This window comes from Rhizophagus irregularis, chromosome 13, assembly GCF_026210795.1.
Source record: "Rhizophagus irregularis chromosome 13, complete sequence".
NCBI lineage: Eukaryota > Fungi > Glomeromycota > Glomeromycetes > Glomerales > Glomeraceae > Rhizophagus > Rhizophagus irregularis.
The window spans coordinates 3,661,665-3,673,909 of NC_089441.1; the positions used below are offsets into that span (position 1 = coordinate 3,661,665).

General features: G+C 25.1%; 2 protein-coding genes across 2 annotated transcripts; one reads left to right on the forward strand and one right to left on the reverse strand.

Annotated features, from left to right (window-relative positions):
- Window positions 1–102: 102 nt before the first annotated feature.
- Window positions 103–2,640, reverse strand: OCT59_005381 (uncharacterized protein; the record flags this gene model as incomplete). Its single annotated transcript, XM_025318097.2, has 3 exons — window positions 103–2,050; window positions 2,144–2,485; window positions 2,584–2,640. 3 exons carry the CDS (start codon window positions 2,638–2,640, stop codon window positions 608–610), a joined length of 1,842 nt encoding a protein of 613 aa, XP_025176894.1. The 3' UTR covers window positions 103–607.
- An 8,273-nt stretch (window positions 2,641–10,913) lies between these two features.
- OCT59_005382 (mitochondrial 54S ribosomal protein uL2m) lies at window positions 10,914–12,183 on the forward strand. The gene has a single exon (XM_025313974.2). It carries the CDS (start codon window positions 10,968–10,970, stop codon window positions 12,075–12,077), a length of 1,110 nt encoding a protein of 369 aa, XP_025186308.1. The 5' UTR covers window positions 10,914–10,967; the 3' UTR covers window positions 12,078–12,183.
- The last annotated feature ends 62 nt before the right edge of the window (window positions 12,184–12,245 follow it).

A 12,245-nucleotide genomic window follows, 5' to 3' on the forward strand; every position in this document is an offset into this window, starting at 1 on the left:
TCACAACCGAGAAAATAAACATTTTTTTTTGTAATACAGAACTAAAAAAATTTTTCAATGAAAAAAAACAAAGACTTGACGATTTTTTTTTATTAATTTTTTCAAGACTCTGAAAAAAAAAGATGATGAGGAAAGGAAAAAAAAATAATTATGTACAAAAAGAAAAAGGAAAAAAAAAAATCTTGTTTTTTTTTAAAAAAAAAAAGAGCCGTTTAAAAAAATAAAAAATTAACATTTTTTTTTTCTAAATAGTAAAAAAAAAAAAGTAAATAATAAAATTCTATGTATAATTAAGTGAGGATTAAAATTCAAACAATTTTTTTTTTTTTCCAGAAAAAAAAAAGATTCTATATTTTTTTATATATATATATATAAATGACGAGTAATTGGATTGTTATAAACACGAAAAAAAAGATTTTAGAGTGGGGGATTGATGGATGTACATATATGTAATTGTTGTTTGTATATATAAGATTATGTATAATATAATGAAATTAAAAGGGACAAATGGTAAGAAGGTTGATTATTTACTATTGTAATATTATTATATGTATAATAATTAAAAAAAAATAAAAATAAAAAATAAAAATATAAAGAGATTTTTTTTTTAACTTCCTGCCATAACAGCCCTTTGTTCAGAAGTTTGAGTATCACCGTTACCATATAATGCGGTTATTTGTCGAATCATGTTATGATCCAGAGAACTACTTCGTCTCATGCGACCATGTAAACGTCTTTGATGATGACTACATGCCGATTTGTTGTTATTATGGGATAAACTATAAGCCATGGGTGTTGATGATAGGGTTACATCCGCTGATGATTCTGCAGGAGGTGAAACAATTACTGTTGTAATAGGTGACATTGATAAATTACTTGAAATGTTTCTCGGTCCCTCCGATTTTCGTCTTGTAGACTTATGATATTCATCATCATCATCATCATCATCAACATCATCATGTGTTAAAGAATTAGGTGTAGGAAGTAAGGAATGATGACTATAAGAACGACCAGATAAACTCCTTTTTAATCTTCGATTCTTTGAAGAACGTGAAGTAGTCATCATTCTTAATTTTTCTTGTATATCTTCTGGAATTATTAATAAACCAGCAGCCAAACTGACACGACGTTGACCTTTTGTAGAAGAACTTTTTGAAGATAATGATGATGAAAAAGATTCATTAGAATCATCAGTTGATGTGGAAACTGGTAAAACAATTTCTGGTTGTGGGGGAGCATTTCTCATATTATCCCAGAATACACGATTTTCAGCCAAAATATCCAAAAATATCATTGAAGGATTTAAGAAAGAAGCAAAAGCTTCAAAATAAGGTTTAACTACGAAATCACCAAAACCAAGACTTATTTGACATTGATGAGATTGTTCACGATCCATATTAGGAGAAACTGGAAGATTATTTCCTTTTTCAAGATCACCCTGACGGAAAAATTCATCAACTACACGATCAGACCAAAGTTTAGAAATTTCCCACGGACGAACAGTATTACTAAGATCAGCAGCATGAATCAATACTTTTAGTAATAATTCACGTTGTTCAGAATCCAAAGTGACTATAATAGATGATGAAGAGGAAGATCTTGAAGAAGATCTGATGATCTTAACATGGTCATCCTTAGAAATTGGAAATTGTTTTGGAGGGTTTATTGAAATTGGGGATGATTCAGGGGATGAAGATAATGAAGTAGAAGGGGAAGAACAACCACTATCAGTTTCTTCACCAGATTCTTCTGAAGATGAAAAACCTGTAGATTCTATCATATTATGTAAAGATTCTAATAAATCAAAATGAAATGTCATATCTGTAGCTAAAATAATTCTATTTATCAAACTTTTCAAAGAAGCATTAACCTCTTGTGGATCACAACCCAAGTATTCAGTATCACATTTATGCACGTGACGGAATAACTTGTGTTTATTTATAATGTCCATAGTTAGATCACAAGAGTAATTTTCAAGAACTGATTGATCATTATATCTAATGGCCAAATCTGTTCGAGCATTTACTTGATAAACGTTATTCAAACCAGGCTATTATAAAAAGAAAAAAAAAATAAAATAAATAAATAAATTGAATATTTAATAAAGAAAAACACGTAAACATATTCAATATATAACACTTACGTGACCAATATCATGACATAAACCAGCGATGAGCAAACAAATAGCATCTAAGGATGATATATACTTTGCAGAACCTAAATCTGTCAACATATAGTATAGAACAACTACCACATCAACGGCATGTAAAAAGGAATGGTATGAAGTATTGTAATAACCTTTTTCAACATCAATTATGAAATCCAACATTTCAGATTTTCGAATATTTAAAGCACCGACAAGGTCAAGTTTAACCATCATTCCTAATATGAGACCAAATAATTCAGGTTTCGACCATTTCCATACATTAAAATGTAATCCAGTATCTTTTTCTGTAAGTTTATTATCAATGAATTTGAGCATTGTCTAAAAGGATAAGAAGAATAAAGGAAAGAGAGGTAAGTAAAATTATTTAACCTCTCTTCATTTCAAAATAATAAAAAAAAAAACAAAAAATTACTTACCCTCTCACAAATAATTAATTGGTCTGAGGAGAGCGTGTTGTGTCTAAGAACAAGCATTGTGACTAAAATATCTGTGTATTTTGATTAAACGTGAAAAAAAAAGTGGTTTATCGGGGTGTTATATATATATGCGTAACTAAAAATTTGATATTATTGTAACAAAAATAATTTTTCCTTCTTTCTTTTAAAAACAAGGAAAAAATAACAAAGTGGTGTAAAAAAAAAATTGTTTGTTTCGTGGTTCAAAGTTTTTTTTTTTTAAAAAAAAGTTTATTTTACCGAGAAATGACTTAAAGACAAATTTAAATTTTTTTTTTTTAATACGTTAATAAAATTTTGGCGGGTTTTTTTTTAATAAATTTTTTTTTTTTTTTTTATATGTTATATATAAAAACTCGAAAAAAAAAAAAATTGGTAGAAATTTTTTTAAATAAATATTCTAAAGATTTATAGCTTATTTATATATTTTTTTTTTTATCTCAGTTCATTCAATCAGAGGTTAAATCGGGCGCCCATTTATTTTATTAATATACTAACAAGACTCGGGGGATACTATAATTATTTATATTGTGTAATTATAGTTTATAATATTTATATTATGGTAGTTTAAAATTCTTTGTCTAAAAAGTTAATAGAATTCTAAATAGAAGAGTGAAAGTAAAACATGCCACAACAAAAAAAAAACGATTTTAGTAATTACATATAAAAAGTTTAAATTAAATAATACTAAACTTAATTTAGAAATCCCATTTTTTTAGGATGTGATAAAAAAGAATTCATTGTGATATAAATCATTTTACCTCTTTAGAAAGGGAAAGAAAAAAAAAAAAAAAGGGGGAGGGAGGGTTAAAAAAAGAAAGGAAAATTATATTAAGTAATTTTAAAGTAATACAGCCTTAAAAAATCGGGTAAACAAGCTTATGATGAAAAAAAGAACAAAGAAAAAAAAAATTGTATAATAATTATTTTATATATATATTTTTTTTTTTAAAAAAAAAATTACAGAGAAATCATATACATTTTTATCTCTTATTATTCATGTTAAAAGTTAAAATATTTTATAATAATAGAGATTTCATTTGGAAATTTTGGAAATCCACATGGAAGGTACAAGTAAAAAAGGTTATAAAATATGTCAGCCCGTCTTTGAGATTACAACGTGTTACAGTTACACGACAATGTATTATTATTAAACTTTCTCCTTAATTGTAACGTAGTAACCGTATATCAATACCGTAAAACTTTAAAAAAAAAATTCAAATTAGCAAAAAATTTCGTTATTTTAACGATATCATTAACCTAAAAAAATCTTAGCACCAATTTCATAAAATAAGCCAAATAATGATAATCATTTTCAAGAGAGAGAAAGAAAATTTTATTTTTTGTTGTGTTTGGTTTCTTTCATACCAGTTCCCATCCCAATTAGCTGCTGCTCATCCTGAATTATATAATTACATAAGAACTGCGGTACAAAAAAAATATATATATATATATATTTAAAATATGAGGCGCAATCAAAATCAAATCAAGTTGTTAAAGCTGCTAGGGAATTGCATACATAATATAGATTGATTATCTTTCTATGCGTGATTCCTGCCCATAATCTCGTAATGATGCACACTCACATGTTGATTTAACTTTCCTACTTTTTTATTTGCGAACATTACAAACTTTTTACGTATAAACATTTTTAACGAACATGGTGGGACATTTTGTATGATTCACGTCAGATGTCTAAGAACGCCCAAAATACCAAAATAACGACATCACCATAAACGCGTGAGCCTTGTTTATTATCACCATGGGCGTCAAATGCATCATTTTTCAGATTAAAACTTGTTTCCAATCTTGTATTTCTATGTCATGAGAATGAAATTTTTTTTTTTTTTTTAAAAAAAAAATGATGGATTCTCACGCACTGAACATTCTGCATATAATCAACCTAACTTTAGTAGTACATTTTTTTTTTATACTAAAATTGCTGAAATTTTTATAAAGACGCCGGTATACTTCTTCAAACGGAATTTATCGGTTAAAAAATCCTCATCTGTCATTGATTTACTAGAAAAATCTCAAATATAAAAGAACAATATGTGATGATTATTTATCGCGTGGCGATGCGGAATTGCCTCGTGGCACTATGGTACGAGTATTATATAAGGCAATTTATGTTGTAGATTAACTTTATCTTGCATAACAATTAATACTAAAAATTACTAATTTATTTTTAAAAATTATTTTCTGCGGATAATTTCATTTAAAATTCCCGACTAAAAAAATATATATATATGATATAATATAAAAATAATATATTATATTATTTTTATATTATAATATAATTATAATATAGTATATCGTATATGTATATGTGTATATATGTATGATTGTGCTACTTTCTCTATACAATAATCTTCTGCATAATGTAAGTTAACGCCGTACAAATAAGTACTCCCTGAAAAAATTCGGATTTATTATATATTTTAAAGTCCTAAGAGAAGACAAGAAGATTTTCTTTTTTTCTTTGTATAATAATATAATAAAAAGGTAAAAAAAAAAGCCATTTTTTTTAATTTTTTTACCCGCCAAAAAAAAAAATTTATATAATTATATTGTTTTTTCATCTTCATTTTTTCTACTAAATAGGAATTTTTTGTTATGTATTATGAGGTAATCACAACATATTATAATACCAATTGTATCCATCATTTAAATTAGGGAAATTGGGGGTAAAAAAAGAAAAATATTTTTTTACCCTTAATCGAAAATAATATTTGTTATCGGTTATGGATAATAAAAAAAGGAATTCAAGTTTCCTTCTTTTTTGGCGGAAATATAATTTAAATTGTGGAGTAAATCTCTTATAAGTGATATGATTAATTACCTTTAATGGAAATGTTCGGTGATAAGTAGTGACAAGTAAAAAGTTAATTGGTTCCTCATTTAATGATATAATTTAATTATATGACGTATTTTTCGGTAATTAAAGTAAATTTTATGATTGGTATTTTTAGTAACAATATTATTATATGCATTTATTTTATAATAATTGTCCCATCTGTTTCGTAATACATTATAATATAAATATTTATAATTTAAAAAAATTTTTTTTTTAGGTGATAAAATTTTGACAGTATGCTGCGTATTAATTACGTTAATCGCCAGACCCCTAAAAAAATTTTTTTCTTTCTTGACATTCCATAAAGATTGTTTGTAAAAAAAAAATAAAGAATTAACGAAATTACCGCGAATAGAATTTTAATTTAATCCATAAAAGTTTGATAACTCATTTATGCATTACGAAAGTTATACTTCATTAAATATGTAAAAAGAAAATCATGTAAAAATTTGACTAACTTTAGAGAGGAAGAGGAATTTTGACAAGTGTTTTCCCTTAATAAAAAAAGAAAAAAAAGTGTAAGACATAATTTATTTTTTACTCTGAAACCCTGTTTCTTTTTGTTTCATATTTTTAATTGGTTAGAAAAATGTTGGAAAATTTGTTAGAAAAACCCCCCCTTTTCTTTCGTGTGTTATACCATTGAACAAGGTGAAATAAAAAGATTAACAATACAATTTTTTCTTTGCTATTATGTTTTTGAATCATTTCCATTTTAAGAAATTCAAACTTTTTTTTTGAAATATGTATGTACCTATATGCTGAGTTTGTATGTTTATTTTTTTTGCATGTCACTTGAATGTTTTTTTATAACATTACAGATGAGTAACCATGAAAAAAAAAAAGAATCAAAATTTCAAACAATTTCGAAAATCAAAAAAAAAAAAATTCTCGGTGTAAAAATGGGATTGATTAAAAATGAAGTAAAATGAAGATCATCTCATTTTACCAATGAAATTCAAAAAAAGGGAGATATTTCCATATTAGAGAAAAGTTGAAAAGGAAAAATAATAAAGATTTTTTATTATTAAAATAAAAAAAATATTATTATTATATTTTAAATGAATCAAAGAATTTTACTTTTTAAGATTAAACCTTTCAATTTTTTTTTTTTCATATCATTCTTTGATCATAATTTTTCCTTTATCTTCTTCCTTTATCTTCCTTTATCTTCCAAATTCATTTTCTTTGTCTTTAAATCGAGAAAGAAAATTCGGAAAAACAAAAAGAAAAAGATTTAGATAATTTTCACATGTATGACCAAAAATAGAAAAAAATTTTGATTAAATCTCTCATTTTTATTCATGAATGGAAAAAAAAATGAGATATGAGATTACAATTCATCGAAAAATTCATTGTGCGAATATTTTTTAGATAATTTAAATAATAATAATAATAATATCACATTAAAAAAAAAAAAAAAATCTCGTTAAAATCCTTTAAAGGGATACAAGAATCAGCCAAAATAAAATATGTATGTAGAAAAGATCATTGTATTTTGGTACGCCCCACGCCTATACCGCCGAGTCAGCCCATAAATCTGTCGTCATCTAAATCGTTAAAATTTTTTGACACACTTCAAAACTTTATAAAGTTATGCAAAGTTTTTTTGTAAAATTTTTCCAACAAATAAAAACCCCCACATTTTAAAGCACTACAATTCTACAAATTTCACAAAAAAAACTCAACAAAAAATATTACATACATAACTAAAAATAGGAAATTATTCCAAATAAAGAAATTCATCATTTAAATTACAAACTGTTGTCATATTGTGTTCCATTGTGTACGGCTTAAACATAGGCAGATTATTATTTGAACTAAATTTGGGAATGAAAAAAAGGGTAATGAAAGATCTTCAAATGAGATTATGAAATTATGATATTCAGGATTTATGAACCGTCAATGTCAAAAATTTCATGATGGCGTTAAAAAATTTCTTTTTTGCTTGGGTAAAGTTTAAGGTACAGTATATTTGGTATGGTAAATACCCATGATAACGTTATTTGTGTCACCTTTACCAGTCAATAAAAGGGAAAAAAAAAGTTCCCACTTTATTGACCTAAAATTAATAATAAATTATGTAATTTAACGTTAAAAAACCTGATAAAAATCTTGTTATTAACTCTGCCCAACTTTATTATTTCGAATTAAACTAAATTTATCTAAATGATTTTCTTTAATGTACAAGGTACAACAATGAAAGAACCCTCATTTAGGATAAACATTGACGTACGAACATTTGTATTCGTAGTTATTAAAAATATCTTTTTGAAACTTTGATATTCTTTATAACAACAAAGCACGAGAAATTGTTGATTATAAGATATGCTTATTTATTTATTTATTATTAATTTTTTTTTTTTTTTCTCATTTCACAATCCATCTATTGAATACGCATTACACATTTATCATTTTTATCGAATTTACAATCCGTGAAACTATTTATTTTTTTACCAAATTTATAAGTTGTATATATATAATTTAAGTTGTGCAAAAAAAAAAACGGATGAGCAAAGCACGTTACAATCGTTACATTTATTTGTATATATTATATATGTATAATATATATAATTTGTATGAATATTAAAAAAGTTTCCCCTGAAATGTTTCAGAAACACGTTTCGTGTTAAATTTCTTAAAGTAAATAATGTCTATAAAAAAAATCATTATATATTTTTTTTTAACAATTAAAATTAACGCATGTAAGTGTTAAAAAGAAATTGATATTACATTGCTGTACATTACTTTTTATTACTTAAATTACTTACAGTATATCAGATAACACTTTTTTATCCCCAATGCGTTACAATGCGTATGCGTGTAATTCGTACATTGTAGTACGAATTTATTCTAAAAATGTGGCATGCTTTTCCATGTTGTTCATGTTGTTCATGTTGTCACTAAAAAAAAAAATGATGTGATTTGATTGTTTGATTTATATGATAAATGATGAATCTTATTATGGTTTGTTATAACTGCTTTTAGTATGTCACGCGTAAAACGTGTCGCGAATAATCTAATAATATAATAATATTAAAATATATAATTCGAAAACAATTATTAATCTTTTGTAGTAGTCAATGGAGATAAGGAATTTAAGGGAAGAGGCGGGACGACGACTTCCAAATAATTCATAAAATAGATACAAAAAGGGGTTAAATTACCATAAAAAAATTATGTATTATGCTCTTCTCTCTCTTTTTTTTTTTTAATAATTGAATCCTTAAATATCAAAGCAAACAATAGGTCATATGTACATCTTACATTACATTTTATGTATGCAACAAAGAAATGTTGCCGAAAATGTTATTATATCCCAGATGTGCAAAGGAAAATGCGGGATCTTTGAAGAAACTTTAGGTTGTGAAATGTCGTACAACACGTGGGTAATAAATAAGAATAATCGCGAAATCTTTTTCCTTTTTTCTTTTAACGATTAATAGTGATGAGAACGTTACCGGTATGCGGTATGTATTGGGTATTGGTCAAAAATTCTAAGTACATATTTTTTTGGCGGTTAAAAAAGAACCATTTTGATTGACAATTGACCTTAACAATAGGTTTGACGCGATTTTCTTCTTTTAAACTTTTGGTTACATTTTACATCATTTACATGAATGAAATCTTTTATATATATTTATTTTTTTATTTTTTTTAAAAAAAAAAAAGTTTAATGATGTTTTTGGAATCTCTTTAACAATCAATTCAATCAATTGGAAATCTTTTCAATGATTTTTAGGGCGTAAAAAAAAAATTTAAAAATTTTTTTTTTTTTGATTATTTAAAAATTTTTTGTACCTTTTTTTTTTACTTTTTGGTAATTTCATATATAAAAAAAAAAGGAACTTTTAAATAAAAATAAATAAAAAAAAGTTTTATTTTTATTTTTCCTTTATTTTTTTTTTTTTCTCATGTGCTCTTTGATGTTACAATAACAAAATTACAATACACTTTATTTAGAAAATTGTAATCCTCTTATTGTTATCAAAACAAATCATCAAGAGAGAAAATAAAAAATAAAATAAATAAAAAAATAAATAAAGAATAAATAAAAATCAAAATAAATAAAAAAAAATATATATAAATTTTTTTTTGATTTTCTATTTTTTTTTCTAAAAAAAAGTGTTAAAAAAATCACCAATTAAAAAAAATTAAAAAAAATTAAAATTAAAAAAATTAAAAAATTATTAAAATTATTTTTTCATTTTTTCCTCACCCCCCCAAAAAAAAATAAATAAATAAATAAAATTACATATATATGATTATGTGTATATATATAAAAAATAAATAAAAAAATGTTATATAATAAATAAAATAAAAAATGCAAATAATGCAATCGATCCGATTGATTACGATTATTGTTTGAAAAAAAAAAAAAAAATTTTTTTTTTAGTTGTAAGACTTGTAAGTTGTAAGACTTGTAAGACTTGTGAGACTTGTAAGACTTGTGAGACTTGTGAGACTTGTGAGACTTGTAAGACGAAAAAAAAAATTGGAACCAATTTCATAATCATAAATAAAAAAAAAACTTCATTCTATATATTCTATGTATTTATTGATTAAGTTTGTTTGGTGTAATGCTAGTGTAATGTTTTAATGTTTAGTGTAATGTTAGTGTTGCGTTAGTGTTGCTTTATCTTTTTTCTCAATCATATTTTTACTTTTTTATAAAATTTATTTTAAATTTATCCTTATTTTGGTCCACAAACATCCCACATTTTTAAATTTTTGCCCCAAAAATTTATTAAAAATAAAGTTATTCATTTAAATCTTTTGTCACATGATTTTTGTATCAAAAAAAATTTTTAATTTCTTCAAAAAAAAAAAATCCAAAAATAATTAAAAATAATCTTCAAAAATAATCAAAAATAATCAAAAATAATCTTCAAAAATAATCTTCAAAAATAATCTTCAAAAATAACTTCCAAAAATAATCTTCAAAAATAATCTTCAAAAAATAAATCTTCAAAAAATAATAATCTTCAAAATAATCTATCAAAAAAAAAAAAATATTCATTTAAACTAAAAAATATTTATAAAGTGATAAATGAGAGTGATAAACCGAAAAAATCAACCCCATAAAAAAAAAAAATTTAAAATTTAAAAAATTTTTCTTTGTTTAAATAAAATTATATCTGGTAAAACTTGGTATAATATTTTCCACATGTTATTACGTTTTTACAGGAAAATTTACCTGCAATTAAATACAAACTGCGTAATCTAAAATGCTGGTATGATATCATTTAACTTTTTGGCTGAAATTACAACTTTTTTTTTTTTTAAAACTTAAAACACAAATATTTTTTGGTATATATATTGTGTCACACAAAACCGAAAAATCGGAAAAATATCAGCCAATCATTTTCCCACGCACAAAAAAATTTTTTTTGATAATCTAACATCCACTCACATGATGATTTTTTTTTTCCCTACGTGTCAACTAACGAACTACTAGAGTCCAAACTTTAATGTTTTAAAAAAAAAAATGTTTATCAATAGATTATATTCCAATTCTATATTAATAAAACTTTTAAATAATCATCCTCGTAATTTATTTAATGTAATCAATAATTATAAAAATCCAACATTTCAACTTATAAATCATCCTTCAATTAATGTTATTCCAAATAGGACATACGCTAGTGCTACCAAAAAATCAATTACTGTGACTTTATTAAAACCACCAAAAAAAACAGAACCCGTAGAATTAACACAAGGAAAATTTAAAACTTATACCCCACGTACACCAGGTCTTCGTTGGTTAAAAAGACCCGTAAACGATCATTTATGGAAAGGAAAACCAATTCGTAAACTTACTGTACCTAAAAAGAAAAATTCTGGTAGAAATCATCATGGTTGTATTACTGTAAGGCATCAAGGAGGAGGTCATAAAAGACGTATTCGTGTAATTGATTTTTATAGATGGGATCCTTCACCTCATGAAGTTATTCGTATTGAATATGATCCAAATCGTTCCGCTCATTTGGCTTTGTTACGAAATACAATCAATGAGACATATTCTTATATTATTGCTCCATACAATCTTCAACCTGGTACTATTGTAAGATCATTTCGTCGATCTTCAAATAATGAAAGTGTTCAAAATTTTCAAGATTCTGAGATAACAAAAGTTATACCTATAGAAAAAGGTAATTGTATGCCATTAAAATTAATTCCGGTTGGGACTACAATAAGTTGTATTGGGTTAAAACCTGATGGTCCTGCAATATTATGTCGTTCGGCTGGAGTTTCTGCTCAATTGGTTCGTACAGGTGAGAAAGGTTATGCTCAAGTAAAATTAAAAAGTAGTGAAGTTAGGTTGATACATGTGGATTGTTGTGCCACGATTGGAACTATTTCAAATCCTGATCATCAACATGCTACTTTAGGAAAAGCAGGTAGAAGTAGATGGTTAGGTGTTAGACCAACTGTTAGAGGTGTTGCGATGAATGCTGTTGATCATCCTCATGGTGGTGGAAGAGGTAAAAGTAAAGGAAATAGGCATCCTGTAAGTCCTTGGGGTGTTTTAGCTAAGGGTGGTAAAACCAGAAAGAAACCAAATAAATGGGTTATTAAACCTAGACCGAGAAGATAAAATAAAATATCGATTTTTTCAAGTTGTATGATTGAATTGTTATATGATTAATAAAATCAAATTGTATTTCAAATCAAATTGTATTTCAAATCAAATTGTATTTTTCTCAAATAAATGTGCGATTTATTAAATTTTTTAATAGACTTTTTTTTTTAATTATCTTTAACT